We start from the raw sequence: 17,788 nt of genomic DNA on the forward strand, positions 1-17,788 counted from the left end.
CACCCCTGGTAAAAATTTCATTGAAATCCATTGAGGATGTTTTGAGTAATCCTGCTAACAACCAACCAACCAACCAACCATGGACGCAACCGAAAACATAACCTTCTTGGCGGAGATAATAAATAAACAAACCCTTCAAAGACTCACCCGCTCCAGCTGGATGCAGAAGTTCTGATCCCAGCTCAGTCTGCTGATGGCTCCCCAGCATGTCTGGCCCACTGTTCTGCCGTCCAGCCTGAGTACGGCGCTGATCTCCGCTGAGTACCAGCACAGGAAGTGACAAATTGGTGAGACCAAAAACGCTCCAATGCAATAAATTCTGCTCTCTCAAAACTAGGGATGGGTATTGAGAAGATTTTATCGATATCGATACCATTATCGATTCTGCTTATCGATCCGATTCCTTATCGATTCCCTTTTCAATACCTCCTGTATATTTTCTATGTACTACAAATAGGCTTTACAGGTTTTCTATGTCAACCACATTTTACTGCGTCTTAATGAAATTGGTCACTGGATCCTTGACCTCTGGACATAAATGAACTCTATATGGTGGATCCTTGATCTCTGGACATAAATAGAAATAAAACAAAATATGTAGTTTTTGTCAAAAGCATTTCCCTTCAGACATTAATGGCATGATTGTCTCTCCATAAGTCTGAGCTGAATTTAGCTGGCTGCTGGAGTCTGCAGGTCTGCAGCCATATAGTCTTGGGCTGTGCATGTCAGCGCAGGATGTCTCATTTTGGAAGGAAAAAACATTTTGATTGATTGCAGTTTATGGTTTGTATTACAACATTTGGAAAGATGTGTCATTTGATTTAAACGGCGATTCGCTTTGAAGTTATTAATTCTGACCAGACTCAGCAGAGAGCAGCACAGCATCTGGAGCAAAGGAATGGAGGACGAGTCTCGTTTCTTTCTCGCAACAAGACAGGAGTCCCAGTTAGTCACTAATCTGCACAAAAGTGAATCACAATTGACATATTTTAATGGCTTTGAGAGAGGTTAAGGAGGTGGAGTTGCCACTTCTGAAGAGGAGCAAAGCAAAGAACCAATGAAGCAGCGGATCGGAGCTTCACTGGTTCAAGGTTCAAAGCAGAGCTGCACTGCAGAAACGGTCACTTACAGACTTGCTGCAGGGTCTGTAATCAATGCAGAGAAATGATCATCTCCTGACAAACACCCTCAAAAACAATGGCCGCTATGAAGGACCGATAAGGGAATCATTAAGCAAAAACACTATTGATGTCGGTGGATCGAATAATTTTTGTAGCAGGGGTGGTGGCCAAGTGGTTAATGCACTTGGTTTCAGTGCAGAAGGTTCCGGGTTCAAATCCCACCCCTGCCACATTTCTCCATGTAATGTGGAGTTGAGTCAGGAAGGGCATCCGGCGTAAAACCTGTGCCAATTCAACATGCAGATCCACCTTGAATTTGCTTTGGCGACCCCGAGTGCAAACAAGGGAGCAGCCAAAGGGACTTACTTTTACCTGATACTAGTTTTAAAATTATTTTATGTTGAATGATTTATAATGAATGTTTGATGTGTTTTTATGTCTTGGGGCTTCAGCAGCTCATGTAAGTCAAATTTCCATTTTACGGACAATAAAGTTTTATCTTATCTTAAATGATCTTATCTCAAAAGATCCAGTTCTCGATACTCAACCCTACTCAAAACGTCCCCCTCTGGTTGGAAATCAGTGGCAGCTGGTTGTGTTGCCTCTGTGTCTTGTATCGAATGTGACCAAGGGATGATGGGGTCCCAGCCATGTTTGACAACAATGTAAACAATGGTGTCAGTGCTCCCTCTGCTGGATAAACTATGAAATGACACCATTTCCAACAGCCAAAGTGTTGCTGCATTGTTTATGCTCTGTTCTGCACCCCCTCCCGTTCTGTTTCTTAAGGCACCACATCATGGAGCTCATTATCTTCACCTGTTTCAGTTCTCATCAACACCTGTATAAAAGCTCTGGTTCATCCATTCCAGAATTCATCAGAAACTCCATTTTCCCTTCATGGTACCTGGCCTCCTCCTCGTGTGTTTGTCTGATTCTCCTCGTTATCTCTGACCCCGTTTTTGTGCTCTGTCTCTGATGTTACCTGTCAGCTCTGTGGTCGGCCACCTGGTTCTGGTGTCGCAGACCGAATGGTCCGCCCCTAAAAATTGGTCCGTCCTGGCTCCACTGCGCATGCATCATTTTGGAGCTCAGCAGCTTGTCTGAGACGGACTCTCTTCACCCAAAGCGATCAAATAGATTAATGGGATTATTAACCATCAGATGACGAGGTAAAACCTCTTAAATGATTCTAAAGTTAGTTTTTAAGCAGAAACCAGCAGTTTTCAACAGAAACAAGGCAGTTTTAAGCAGAAATGAGAACACTTTGAAATGACCACCGTGCTGTGAACGCATCAGCTAGCAGCTCGTGTAGCAGACCCGGCGCCACGAGGGGGCGTTTGTGGGCGACTGGAGAATTATCAGGAACCATTACGCATGGTCAAGAATAGTGTTCTGAGCTGTTGCGCACTATTGCGCGTAACAGCGCATCGTTAAGTTCTGTCACGTTGTGAACGAGGTGAATTGTCTCCACACACACACACACACACCCATATTCATCCAACCGAATTCAGATCCCTCCAGTTTTTCAGAAGAACTTTGTGACTGCATGCGTATGGCTCTGTTGCATGGAGTGGCGCACATGCCCAATTGCGCTGTGTTTGCGCTTGTGATGGAGGGCTGTATGTGGGGTTAATCTACTGTCTCGTGTCGTTTCTCAGATCAGTTGTTGGTTTGGTTTTGTGGTATGCAGGAGATCACTTGATTGAGGGTCTATACATTCAAATAATAATAAAAAAAAATACTGTCATCACTCTTTACTCTTACCCAGTCAGTCTCTTACAACGGTGTAGCCTAAATACATGAGCTTTCCAGGAGCACACCCAATTCATTACGCACGCTCAGAGGCACGTCCGCTCCGGTGCGCACTTTTTTGTGTGTGTGTGTGGGGGGGGGCACAACCCCTCTTTCTCCAGGTTTCCTGAATATTATGGTAACGTGTGGAGCAATGGTTCGTGCTGTGCTTTGTCCAGAATGTGCGCTAATGGGAGTTCTCTCCCTCTGTCCTCTTCTCTGGCCGGAGCAATTACAACCCCTGGCAATAATTATGGAATCACCGGCCTCGGAGGATGTTCATTCAGTTGCTTAATTTTATAGAAAAAAAGCAGATCACAGACATGATTTGTAAAGCAAGCTGTGACTGTGACTGGCTGGAAATTCACCTCTGAGAGCCACACCCCAAACCAGACCAATCACAGTGCATTTAGCAAATTGAAACCGTGATGGACAAGTTTAAAACCCTCATGGATAGCTTTCAGTACCAGTGATGGATTGGCCCAAGTTATGGGAGAAAGCTGCATCTACAGCCATGCAAACCAAATAAAGAACCATTAAAATTGGTAAAACATTTATAAAGTATAATCAAAACCTTGGCAACTTTTTTGATTGAGTTTCTTTTTGAATTCTTCTAGATAATCAGTTGTATAAGTATGCAATTCGCTTCTCTTAACCATTAATTTTCCTTTGATTGTGTATATTTATGATACCAGAATCTTTTATTGTAACTGTGATGATTTTTCTTTTTAATTTTTACAGGAAAAGGCAGCAATGACACTCACTCTCACCGTGATGAGAGAACTGATGAGGAATGAATAGACGATATACAACCCCAATTCCAATGAAGTTGTGACGTTGTGTAAAATGTAAATAAAAACAGAATACAATGATTTGCAATATAGTCAATTGAATACACCACAAAGACAAGATATTTAATGTTCAAACTGATAAACATTATTGTTTTTATGCAAATATTTGCTTATTTTGAAATGGATGCCTGCAACACATTTCAAAAAAGTTGGGACGGGGCAACAAAAGACTGGGAAAGTTGATGAATGCTCAAAGAACACCTATTTGGAAACAGGTGAGTGTCATGATTGGGTATAAAAGTAGCTTTCCCAAAAGGCTCAGCCGTTCACAATCAAAGAAGGGGTGAAGATCACCACTTTGTGAACAACTGCGTGAAAAAATAGTCCAACAGTTTAAGAACAATGTTTCTCAGCGTTCAATTGCAAGGAATTTAGGGATTCCATCAACTACAGTCCATAATATAATCAGAAGATTCAGAGAATCTGGAGAACTTTCTACATGTATGTGGCAAGTCCGAAAGCCAACACTGAATGCCGGTGACCTTCGATCCCTCAGGCGGCACTGCATTAAAAACTGACATCATTGTGTAAAGGATCTTACCACGTGGGCTCAGGAACACTTCAGAAAACCATTATCAGTTAACACAGTTCATCATTACATCTACAAGTGCAAGTTAAAACTCTACCATGGAAAGTGAAAGCCATACATCAACAACATCCAGAAACGCAGTCATCTTCTCTGGGCCCGAACTCATTTGAAATGGACAGACGCAAAGTGTAAAAGTGTGCTGTGGTCTGATGAGTCCACATTTCAAACTGTTTTTGGAAATCATGGACATCGTGTCCTCTGGACAAAAGAGGAAAAAGACCATCCAGATTGTTATCAGCACAAAGTTCAAAAGCCACCGTCTGTGATGGTATGGGGGTGTGTTAGTGCCCATGGCATGGACAACTTACACATCTGTGATGGCACCATCAATACTGAAAGGTACATCCAGGTTTTGGAGCAACACATGCTGCCATCCAAGCAACGTCTTTTTCAGGGACGTCCCTGCTTATTTCAGCAAGACAATACCAAGACACATTCTGCACGTGTTACAACAGAGTGGCTTCATAGTAAAAGAGTGCGAGTACTAGACTGGCCTGCCTGCAGTCCAGACCTGCCCCCCATTGAAAATGTGTGGCGCATTATGAAGCGCAAAATATAACGGAGTGTTGAACAACTTAAGTCGTACATCAAGCAAGAATGGGAAAGAATTCCACCTACAAAGCTTCAACAATTAGTATCCTCAGTTCCCAAACGCTTATTGAGTGTTGTTAGAAGGAAAGGTGATGTAACACAGTGGTAAACATACCACTGTCCCAGCTTTTTTGAAACGTGTTGCAGGCATCAATTTCAAAATGAGCAAATATTTGCACAAAACAATAAAGTTTTCAGTTTGAACATTAAATATCTTGTCTTTGTGGTGTATTCAATTGAATATAGGTTGAAGAGGATTTGCAAATCATTGTATTCTGTTTTATTTACATTTTACACAATGTCCCAACTTCATTGGAATTGGAGTTGTAGACAAACCAATATTCCTGTAGAGAAAATATTCACAATACATACAAATGCAGATTGGGTGTTTTATTGAAAAGAGGTATATAAATGGCTATAATATATATATATATATATATATATATATATATATATATATATATATATATATATATATATATATATATATATATATATCCAGTGAGATTTTATTATTGAAATATTGATCTAGAAAGGTTTTAGGAAGGTTTACAAAACATTTTGGGTGTATTGCCACAAAACATTTTCCAAAGCGTTTTCTAAATGTTTCAAAGAGTCTCCACTTTAACGTTTTCAAAACATCAGATTGTTTCCCGGTGTCGCAGACCAAACGTTCCCCCCTAAAAATTGGTCCACCCTGTCTTCACTGTCCATGCGTCATCAACTGCGGTTCACAGATTATCACCTCATTCTGCTTCAAACTGCACTCCAGTCATCATCTATCTCAGCAACAGATATGTGAAGCTTTTGTACACCAATCATTTCCACATAAATTCAGCATTATTTCATCATAAAAGACGAAGGAAGCGATCAGAACGCTGCAGCTACACGAGCTGCTAGCTGATGTGTTCACTGGGCCTCCGTCATTTCAAAGCGTCACTGATTATCACCTTGTTTCTGCTTAAAACTGACTTTAGTATGATCAAAGAGGTTTTACTTTGTCATCTGATGGTTAATAATCCCATTAATCTATTTGATCGCTTTGGGTGAAGAGACTCCGTCTCAGATGAGCTGCTGAGCTCTGAAATGACACATGCGCAGTGGAGGCAGGGCGGACCAATTTTTCAGAGAGGACCGTTCATACATTTTGCTTAAAACATATTCTGGAGCCCGGATCCAACATGTGCTCCGGATTATGTTCAAAATTTTAATAAAATCATCACCATATTTCATCAACATCCTCTCACGACGGTTTGAGTTACATGTTGCCGTGTGCCAAACATTCTGTTGGATCTCAGTTCCAGGAAACATTCCTTACGACCTTCTAAATTGAATCACGTATTTCACGGAACGTTATCTATGTGCTCACCACATTTCATTGAAAAACCGTTCATTACCTTTTGAGTTATCCTGCTAACAAACAAATAAAGAGACGAATGCTGGTGAAAACATTACCTCCTTGGTGAAGGTAAAAAGCTATGTTTATGTGTAAATAAGTTACAGATATGTAACCAAATTCACACCTATACGTATCTGCATGTGAAGGTGCCGTGCATCTCCACATCTACGACAGAGTCCTGGTTCCTGGATGGCAACCACCCAGGCAGAAATGTGGGCATCCGCTTGGCTTTCTAAGGCTGCTAACGCTGGACCCCAACTGAGTAAATGATCTATATTTGTTTCATGTGTTCTGTTCTAACACTGACCCTCAAAGTGGTTTCCCACAATGCCTCATATTCATCCATTCACATGCATTCACACACTGAGGTCAGGGTGCTACAATGTGCGGTGATCACGCACACACTGACAGAAAGTTAGGGACCTAAACTAATACGTAATTAAATTTTGCAATGTTCAGTCAAATATATTAGTGTTAAATCAGAATAGAGTTGGTGTTTGTATAACTTTGGGGTTGTGATGGTCCAGAGGTTTGAGAAGCAGGCTTGTGACCAGGATCCCTTGGGCAAGGTCTTTAATCCTTGAGTTGCCTCTGGTGTACAGTAGAGCACCCTCAACAGGTGAGTGTGAGTCATAAAGCTTTACGTATCTGCGTCAGACTGAAAAAAGCACCTCTAGAAATGCAATTATTTACCATTTATATAAAGTTTGGATTTCAATGTTTGAAAAAGTTCTCAGCTGGTGGATAGTTGAAGGTTTGTTTTTCATGCCCAAATAATTGTGACTCGTCCTTCTTCAGGGATCAAAAACATTTTGATTTACTGTAGATACAATGAGAATCATAAGTCTTTACTTACTAACAGGATTGGCCGGTGAAGCGGTCTCAGTGGGACCGGGGTTTGATTCCTTCTTCGTGACCCTCAGAGGTTTCAATAAATCTTCACATCCAAAAAGTCTGAGTTCAAGTTTACCTGAAAATAAATAAATAAACACAGTGGATGACAAACTATTCATTCTATCTTTAATAATAACAATAATAATAATAATAATTTGTCTGTTTGTCCCCTTTTTCCTCCCAGGCTGTTGCTACAATTTCATCCAACTTTGGTATGTGGATAAAAGTTGAAAGTTATTTTTTTTTTGTAAAGGTCAAGGTCGTGGAGGTCAAAGATCAAAATTTTGATTTTTCACTCTGATATCCACCAACCTTGGCACACATGTGTTGGTGGGTTCTGAACTGCCGAGGTAAGATCAAATTTACCAAAGGTCAATTTAAATTTACCAAAGGTCAATTTGATCAATGAGGTTAAGGTCACAGGGGTCAGAGGTCAAAATGTAAGGTGCCCCCCCCCCCACACACACACTCACGTTTAGGTGGGTTCTGTAACTGCCCAAGTGAGCTCAAGTTTATCAAAGGTCAATCACTGGAGTCAAGGTCATTGTGGTCAAAGGTCAGAATTTTTTTTTTTTTTTTTCCCCCATCCATATTCATATTTTGACCATTTGGTCCAGGAAGACATGGACACAGCTGGCAATCCGAATTAAAAGATGCCGAGGGCTGTATTGGAGCTTTTAGTGTCCACAGGAGGAGATGTTTCATATCTGAGGACACTCTGACTGCCATCCAGAGGAGTTGCAGTGCCTGGCTTGATGCTGATCTGAGGCTCTACAGGGAACTGAGAAAGCACAAGGAGGCGTTTATTAAAGGAATCTGTCATCAGGTGACACACCGTCTGTGGTCTAGTGACCCTCGATCTGTTTACAGAGGAATCAAAGGGCTTTGTTCCTCCAAACCTACACCTCATCCCACTATAGTTATGACAGAAGATGTTTCAATCCTGACAGGTGCCTCTGCTGTACTGTCACATTGGGCCACCTACTTTGAGAAGGTGAGATGGCAAAGGCTGTGAAGCAGCTGAAGGCTGGGAACAGCCTTTGTGATCTCACCAAGATGTGGTGGTTCACATATGTTGGTATAGGTTCTGGAATTGACCAGACAAGCTCAATCTTGCCAAAGGTTAATCACTGGATTCAAGGTCATCAGGGTCAAAACCCAAAATTGAAGGTCCCCCACCCCAACACTTCAATTTGCATAGAATTTGGAACACATATAGTGATGGGTTGTGGAATTGTCCAGCAAAGTCAAATTTGCCAAAGGTCAATCTTTGGGGTCAAGGTCATATCTGCCTGTCTCTTTGCTGTCCTGCTCCTTCCAGGTCCTTCTGCTGATTTCTATCAAACTTGGTGTGTCTGTGAAGGTTGACCCTAAAACTGTCATTTAAAATAATAATAATAATAACATTTTTTTTATAAAGGTCAAGTAATTTGACTTCCAACCCGATTTAGACCAAATATTGTGCACGCTTAGGTGGATTCCAGAACTGCCTTTGGCAAGGTCATCCAGAGGTCAATCATTTGGGTGAACGTTAAGGTCACTGGGATTGAATGACAGTTTGCTGTAGCCCCAACTGTCTTCATGTCCACGGATACTATTACCTCCTAATAAGAACAATCAGTCACACTTTAACATTTATAAGAAGACATTTACTTTAGAGTTTAAATCAACATTGTGTTCTTTCCTCGCTGACATTTAGCCCCGTGTGTATTTCCGCCTGGTGATGAAGTTTTTCTTCCCGCGACTGTGAATGTAATATTTCTAAAATAAAAGCATTTGATTTTCAGTGAGAATAAATCTTCCAGACTAAAGTCTGTAATCAGGATCATCTGCAGGCTTCACGCCCTCATTTTCCTTCGATTCACTGCCGTGCAAATGGCAGTGAAGCAGAAAATCACCTGGAGTGTTTTCGCCACATGGAGACACTCTGTCCAGCAGACCAACTCCAGGAACTGTCTCCTCATTACATCATCAAAGAGTCCTTTTTGTGTTTTCTCCTCACACAAGGAACGACACTCACAGAGGAACACATTATGCGTCCTGACGATCCTCTGCCAGGAAGACCGCATGCACGTCGTAAATTAAATATTCATCAAGATTTAATCAGAAAAAAAGTTTAATATAAACATACTGAGTGAATTTTAAATCATTAAAAAGTATAGGAAGATGTTTTGAAACCTCTTAATTCTTAACTGGGGGCTACAATTCAATTAAGAGCCCATTTAAAACAGATATCAGATCAAACAGGGACGGTGGCGCCGCTGACACGCCGGCAAGCAAACAATAAACAACAAATACACATTACTAAGGGTGCTTTTGGATCGACTGACAGAACCACAGACTGCAACTTGAGTATTTTCATTTTCATTCATTCTACAATTTACCAAAGAATCATCATTTGCCATGTTTTAAAAAACTCGACATTACTGGTCAAATATTGATGTTCATGTCAGTGACTCACAACACCACATGGTTTTGACTCCATAAGGACATCTTTAACCATTTAAGAGTTCATGTTGGACATAAACAACAACTAGAAGTCATTGAGCAGCCTCTGAAGCTAATTTGTGCCGTGGCCTAGTGCCTGGTTGGTAGCTTGGTAAGGCTGCCCAATGTGGGGGCTGTGGGCCAAATGTGGCCCATCTTCCCTTTATTTTGGGTCACCAGGGCAATTGACAAGCTCTCTGGAACCATTAAATTACCATGAGGCAAACAAAAGAGAAGTGTGATTTATTTTGTTGAACTTTTATTTTAGGTTTAGACTGTTCATTGAGAACTAAAAAAATACATTTAATTGCAATGTATGTAAATCATATGAGATTAATATTTGTTTTTGGCCTGTGGCTCCCCCATTCAGATTAATTTATGGCTTTTCAAAAGAGATAATTTGAGCATGTGTTCAGATGCTGTATTTGGAAACAAAAACAACCAGCTGACCATGGTTAAGTGGTGATCTTGAAACCAGAGGATCCTCAGTTCAAATGCCCATCAGGCTGGAAAAATCACTAAGGTGTCCTTGGGCAAGGTCCTTAATCCCAAGTTGATCCTGGTGTGTCATGAATACCTTGCATGGTTGCACCCTGACATCGGTGTGTCTGTGTGAATGGGTGAATGTGAGGCATCACTGTAAAGCGCTTTGAGCTTCTGATGCAGATGAAATAGCGCTATATAAATGCAGTCCATTTACAATTTAAAATGGCAGCACCCTGATATTGGTGTGTGTGAATAGGTGAATGTCAGGCATCGGTGTAAAGCACTTTGAGCTTCTGATTCAGATGGAAAAGCACAATATAAATGTGGTCCATTTACATTGTGATATGGGTAAATATTGCAGTTTTGCTTTCAAAAGTTTTATCCATACTAAGGCATAACTGTGTGTGTGTGTGTGTGTGTGTGTGTGTGTGTGTGTGTGTGTGTGTGTGTGTGTGTGTGTGTGTGTGTGTGTCGCTCTCCTGTCAAAATGGCACCTCAGAATTGAGCCACACTTAGCACACATATACTTTGACATACAGGGAGTGCCAGTCTACTGAACACTGAATTAGTAGTAGTTGTAGTAGTAGTAGTTGTTGTTGTTAAGGGGAGAGACACTTTTGTGCTGCATCATCTTTGGCAAGTGTGCTAAAAGGTTGGTGTCATATTTTTCTGTTCTCTTTTTTTACTTGGAACTTTTTACCTCTTAATTTTTGCAAGTAACAGCAGCAGTAGCATAGTAGCAGTAATTGTAATAATAGCAGCTGTCTCTTCTTGAGGCATCTGTCGTGATGCCCTGACAGTTCTGTGGAATCCTGGATAGGTGGGAGGTGATAGCTTTGTTTTGGGTGATGAAGTTTTTATTTCAGTCTCTGAATCAAATCCGGGTAATTGGACAGTATAATGTATGTGGGCCAAATTTCAAAATTTTCTTTTTTTGTGGCTGACTGGTAAAGAAATGGTTAAGATATGAAAAGAACCAGTACATACTTACAGGGGAGAAAAACCAGCTCTTGGTGAAATCATATTGTACCTGCATTAATGGTACATGTCCATCAGGTGGAGATATTTCTCCATTTCAAGAACCATCGAACATGACAACAACCAACCTGTTGCTTATAGAAGTAGACGAGAAGGCACTCGGAGAGCGTTGGTGGTCTTCTTAGTGAAACCTGACTAAGCTCAAATACAAACCCATCGGAGACACACTCATTTAAAATGCTCAGTTTAAATTTGTAGAAAATCAGATGCATTTTTTTTTCAAATTTTCACAACAAAATGTGGCAGATTTACGTGCAGACATACAGTACATGCATAGACAGATTACATTTTTATATTTTTTCCCTTGGAACCTTATGGCCAACAGGCAAAAACAACAACCCCAAAAGGTTTTCATGCACCAGGTCAGCCAGACACAATAGAGTCGTTTAAACATCAATAATAGTTAAAAAATTAGAAAAAAAATATGATTTCCACTTAAGCCAGAAGTGACTGCACCATCCAGTGATCATACCGGTTAAGGAAGCAGGTTTTGTGGAGAAGCTGGACAGGGAGGTGCAGTTTTGAGGGGACAGGGGTCTCTCTGGGAGGTCGCTGACCCCTGCGGGCGGGGTGCCAGGCTCCTGGGTCTTTTCCTTCAGGCATTTCTCCAGAGAAACCCTCAGAAGATCCAGCTTCTGGGACAACTCCTGAACCTGGGACTGAGCCTGGAAAGATGCCAGCATTTGAAATGATGTGAAAAACTATCTTGTATAAAGCTTTTTGTGTTGTTTTTTTAGCCATTTTATTCCTGTTCTGCATCTTTATAAAGGAACGGCAAGAAAAACAAAAAACATCAGCATTCTGATGACATCAAGTTCATTTCCGGGGTAAAACCCTAGATGTTAAAAGCCGTTTTCTTGGTCTACCTCCGCCAGCGCCTTGTGGTCGAGCGTTGAAATTCCTTCCAGCTGCTTCACGACGTCTTTTGCCAGCGACAAAGCGTCCGTCTCTCTTTGCATGTAGTGACGCAGCTCTGCCAAACGCGAGTCCATGGGACTGACAGCGGCGGGACAGAACCCTGTGACAGAGAGAAACCACGGAAAACTGTCACTGAGACACGTTTCTCTTCCACGATCGATAAAGCTGAAGTGAGGCATTTCTCCAAAATGTCATTGAGCTGCAAGGGAAGGTCATAATATTAGATTTATTATGTTTGTGGCATTTAGTTGCCACTTGAAAGAACCTGACCTGCATCAAAACAGGTCTGGTCTGGGATCACATCCCGTCCATCACTCTGCGGAAATGCCTGGACAGCAACCACCCAGGCAGATAACCAGCCCATCCCCTCCTCTTGAAAACAGGGTTTCTAACTCCATATTTGAACACAATAATCTTTCACAGAGGTAGAAACACATTTATGCAGGCTTGATTCTTTTTAATTTGGTCATAAAATGTGGCACTGCGTGTTCCTCATTTGGTCATTTCGTTTCATATGAACGTGGTTCCACAAACCAACACCCTGGCACTTGAAGTTCAAAACAATCCTGCCGTTAAATGAGTTTTCTGTCTTTTACGGTGCTGCAAAACTACACAGGATGAATCTCCCATGGTGACTTTACTGTATAAAAATTTAATGAAAGGCATAAGAGGGCTGATGTACACCCTGTGCACTCTATATACCACAATATAAATGTACAATCACAAATATTTTGCTGATTGATATACGCTTTAGATCAGGGGTGGCCAAGTTCGGTCCTCGAGAGCCACATTCCTGACACTCTGAGTTGTCTCCCTGCTCCAACACACCTGAATCCAATGAAAGACTCATTAGCAGACTTTTAATGAGCCTTTCATTGGATTCAGGTGTGTTGGAGCAGGGAGACAACTAAGAGTGTCAGGAAGGTGGCTCTCGAGGACCAAACTTGGCCACCCCTGCTTTAGATCATCCATCTAGACTTCTTGGTTGCTGAGATATACAAAAAATAAAAAGTGTTTTTTGTACCATGTTCTTCTTGACCTTTTACCAAACTAGTCCAAAATGTAAACAGTTCTAAATATCTATCTGAGTAATATTCACACCAAGTTTGATACATGAACCTGAACCACTTACATATATTTTTTCACTGTCCTTGAAAACGGGCATAGTACCATCTGATTTAAAGATTGCTAAAATCATACCGTTGTTTAAAAAAGGTGATCCAGCATCTTTTTCAAATTATCGTCCTATTTCAGTTTTGCCTTGTTTTTCATAGATCTTAGAGAAACTTGTTTATAAAAGACTAAATGATCATTTGCTTAAGAATTAAATTTTATATAACTATCAATATGGATTTCGGAAAAATCATTCAACATATATGGCCCTGATTGAACTGATGGATAGAATTTATGCTGCCTTAGATAACAACAAATTTGGAATTGATGTGTTTTTAGACCTTTCGAAAGCATTTGATACAGTAAATCATAAAATCTTGCTTTCTAAGTTAAATAAATATGGATTTAAAGCTGTTGTTTATAAATGGCTTAGTAATTATTTATTAGAGAGAAAACAGTATGTTTTTCTTAATTTGAAATCTGAAATTAATTCTATTGTTTGTGGAGTTCCTCAAGGTTTGATTTTTGGACTGCTTTTATTTATAATATATATCAATGATTTTGCATCCGTTTCTGCCACAACATTTCCATTGTTGTTTGCTGATGACACTACTCTTTTCATTTCCAGCAAAGATATACATGGCTTGGTTAAAAGCTTAAATAATGATCTCTTAACTTATTTGAAGTGATTCAAAGTTAACAAATTACTGTTAAATATAAATAGAAATAAGTCTAATTTTATGTTATTTGCTGGCAATAAAAAAATGTAATCATGATCTGCTCCCCTCCACAGCATGTCTTTTTCCTGGTTCTCTCCCTCAGCCCCAACCAGTCCCAGCAGAAGACTGCCCCTCCCTGAGCCTGGTTCTGCTGGAGGTTTCTTCCTGTTAAAAGGGAGTTTTTCCTTCCCACTGTAGCCAAGTGCTTGCTCACAGGGGGTCGTTTTGACCGTTGGGGTTTTACATAATTATTGTATGGCTTGCCTTACAATATAAAGCGCCTTGGGGCAACTGTTTGTTGTGATTTGGCGCTATATAAAAAATTGATTCGATTGACTGATTGATTGATCAAATTAAAATTTACATAGACAATGAAGAAATATCAAGGGTGTCTTCTATATGTTTGTTTTGTTTTTGTAAATTGTGATTTTCATTGTGTGCTAAATAAATGAAATTAAATACATCGAGACTTCTTGATTATTGAGATGTAGAAAAAAAGAGAGCGAGAGCGAGAAAAAGAGAGCAAGCGAGAGAGAGAGAAAATTAAAGAGGAATTGCACCATCTTCTTCTTGATCTTTTACCAAACTAGTCCAAAATGTCAACACCTCTAGAAATCTATCTGAGTAATATTCACACCAAGTTTGATCCATCTAGACTTCTTGGTTGTTGAGGTACACACACATGCACGCACGCACACATACACACAAGCAAAAGTGCTTTTGAACCACATTTTCCTCAACCTTGACTTTTGACTGAACAACTCTAAAATCTAATCACCTCTAGATATCTATCCGTCTAATATTCCCACCAAGTTTGAAGGAAATCCTTCTGGTTGTTTTTGAGTTATTTTGTCCAGAAACATGTTAGTGAAAACAATATCCTGCTTATCGTCACTTTGCCAAAGCACAGGGTAATTATCAAACATTACAGCAAATGTTGGTCACAAAGAAATCCTCATCAGATACTCCCTAAGCAACCGTGTGTTTAACACAAAGTCCTTCCAGCGGTACCCAAGTATCCTCTGAAGTGACCTTGTACCACTGACATTGGTTACTTACTGTATCTTATGTTTCTTTTACACTTCTGGTTTGAAGCCAGCTTTACTTTGTCACATTTAGAATATATGAGTTCAGAAAACATCATAAGTTTCACCACCAACTCTTTCATGTTCCTCTCAAGCTCACTGACATAACAGAAGTGCACTGAGAGCAGATGGAACAGAAAACACATAGCCGGTGATTAATAACCTGCAGAGAACCACTTGCCTCTGAGAATGGAGCTGTTACGGTCACCGGCAACATCGCCACCGGCGCCCCCGCCATTGCCGCTGCCCCCAGCCTGGGTGACTTTGATAATCTGCATTCGGATCAGCTCGATCTTGGAGCGACTGTCCTGCAGCATCTGCTGAGCTGTGGACAACATCTGATCCTGGATAAGGACATCACACCGAGAGACAACAAGCTGCTACTTCATCAGCAGGCAGACAGACTGACAGGGACCAAAGTGTTAACTACAGGGCCGTGACCAACAAAACCACATCTTTTTAGGTGATCAATTACATGGAAAAAAAAACATTGCAAATTGTGCACCACAACTTTATAGGTTCCACTCCAAAGCCCCAAAATAAAGAGACTTTTTTTTTTTTGCATTACAAATGACCAAGAATGACTATAAAACAGCTGTCAAATACATTTTGTGTTGCTGAATCTTGAAGCCCTTTGAGCTGCAGTTTTTCTGCAAACAAACAAGTCACTCAGAAGAGCTGAAGCGAGCCGGAACGATCGACATGCTCGGATCAGTATGACTGTGCACTTCACTCACCTCTCGGTGATGCTCCTGTGACTTGCTGAATAAGAACTAATGTGTCATCGTGTGGAGGAGGCTGGATGCGAGGACTTCTCCGGTTGCACCTCCCCACCTTCACTCTCCTTCAAGCACAACAAGTCCCGCGCTGTGATGCTGAGGACACTGACCGAGCGCTCCTCCCAAATGCAGCCCCCCTACATCCTGAATCCTGGATCACACTTTGCTTTCATCTTCCTGCAGCATCCTCGTCCTCCGCTCTTGCAGTCTGATCTCTCCTGCTGGCGTTTTGGGGGACTTTGCAGGGGGGTAACAGAGTTGCTCTCTGGTGCCAGCACTGATGCTCCTCTGGCAGTGCTGACTGCCTGCTCTGGGCTCGGCATTGGCCGCTGCGTGACCACATGTTCCTGCGCAATCACCAACCAAGAGACAAACACAGAGCTGCTGCTGCTCGGGACGAGGCGGATGCCAGCCTGCAGCGTGAAAGAGATTTGTTATTCCTGCTCTGACAAACAAGGAGCGGGCATGCAGGGCATTAATAATCACAGACTGCCGGGGGAGCACCATGCACCTCTGTGAAAAATCAATTTTCATTTAGTACAGTGAAAATTGGGGCATACGTGTTTATTTAACATGAATTGAGTATTTGAACACCTGACTTCACTGTTGTTTCTTTTTTCATTATTGCCTTCGACAAGAAGGTTATGTTTGCAGTGACATTTTTGCTGGTGTAAGCAGGGGATCTCAAAAAACTTGGACAGATTTGAGTGAAATTTGGTAGAATAATGGAGCAAAGGTTTGAAGGCAGATGACAGTCCAGTCAAGACATTTTAGGCCCAATCCCAGTATTGTCTCTTTGCCCTACTTTCCCTTCATTCTGCACATTCAATAAGGGAAAGGGTGAAGAGACAGTATTGGGATTGGGTCTATTAATCCATGAGCCAGTCATCAAATCGGTACCACTTAAGGTGACAAAACAACACTTAGAGTCCAGCCTACGTGTACCATGGCCTACACAAAGATGTATGATAGCCATCCCAGGATGGCAGCTGTATGGGTCAATGAAGAAACACAGAGGTCAAAATTTAAAAATGCTCCAATCATATTGAAAACTATACCACATTATTTGTCTGATCATAACGATTCCAAAAAGGTATAGTTTGGACTATCTATGACTGAATGTTCTCTAGTTATGGGGTAAAAACAGCAAAAATTGTGACAGGTCAGTTTCAGTTTGTACAAGGGTCAAAAGTTAAGGTTGCTCCAATGTCAGTAAAAAAAAAAAAATGATGCACATTATTGGTTGAAATAAAAGGATTAATAAATGGAATAGTTTTGACTGTGTTGAATGTTTGGTCAAACAAGGTCCACTGGATTCTGTGATATGTGACATATGATAACTATAAGCATGACAGATGGTGCAAACTGTTCCTTTTCAGAATCCTATTAACCCAAACAATAATTTGCATCACTTCTTACCAAAATTAGAGGAACTTTAACTTTTGACCCTTGTATAAACTGAAACTGACCTTTGTCAACATTTTTGCTGTTTTTACCCCATAACTCCAGAACATTCAACAATAGGTAGTCCAAACTATACCTTTTTGGAATTGTTACGATCAGATAAATAATGTGGTATAAGTTTCAATATGACTGGAGTATTGACCCCTGGCTACAGCTGCCACCCTGGGATGGTTATTCATATTTGTGTAGGCCATGGTACACTGAGGCTGGATTCTAAGTGTTGTTTCATCACCTTAAGTGGTACCGAAAACCTGCTTGGCCCATGGACTATACGTCTGCATCCTGTCAGTTCACAACTGTAAATGGGAACTGGTCTTGGCTGTGGAAGGAACCTGTGCCCATCTGGGAGAAGACCCCGGGGAAGACCCAGGACTGAGTGGAGAAACAATATCTCCACACTGCACTGGGAACGTCTCGGGATCCCCCAGTCGGAGGTGGTCAATCTGGCCCGTGAAAGGTA

At 41.1% G+C, this 17,788-nt stretch overlaps 1 protein-coding gene across 3 annotated transcripts in view; it reads right to left on the bottom strand.

Annotated features, from left to right (window-relative positions):
• LOC117511210 (serine/threonine-protein kinase N2-like) overlaps positions 1-16,468 on the bottom strand; it is a 38,092-nt gene extending 21,624 nt beyond the window's left edge. Inside the window, exons 1-6 of one of the 3 annotated variants that reach the window (XM_034171206.1) lie at positions 15,823-16,462; positions 15,267-15,410; positions 12,117-12,268; positions 11,723-11,915; positions 7,202-7,315; positions 148-257 (exon numbers count right to left, since the gene is read on the bottom strand). In XM_034171206.1, the coding sequence (XP_034027097.1) occupies positions 148-257; positions 7,202-7,315; positions 11,723-11,915; positions 12,117-12,268; positions 15,267-15,402 (705 nt within the window). In that variant the 5' untranslated portion in view covers positions 15,403-15,410; positions 15,823-16,462. Of the gene's footprint in view, positions 1-147; positions 258-7,201; positions 7,316-11,722; positions 11,916-12,116; positions 12,269-15,266; positions 15,430-15,822 lie in introns of all 3 variants that reach the window. The other 2 variants (XM_034171205.1, XM_034171207.1) reach the window with 2 other exon arrangements.
• Between the last annotated feature and the right edge of the window lie 1,320 nt (positions 16,469-17,788).

The sequence above is a fragment of the Thalassophryne amazonica genome, chromosome 5 (genome assembly GCF_902500255.1).
Source record: "Thalassophryne amazonica chromosome 5, fThaAma1.1, whole genome shotgun sequence".
Classification (NCBI taxonomy): Eukaryota; Metazoa; Chordata; class Actinopteri; order Batrachoidiformes; family Batrachoididae; genus Thalassophryne; species Thalassophryne amazonica.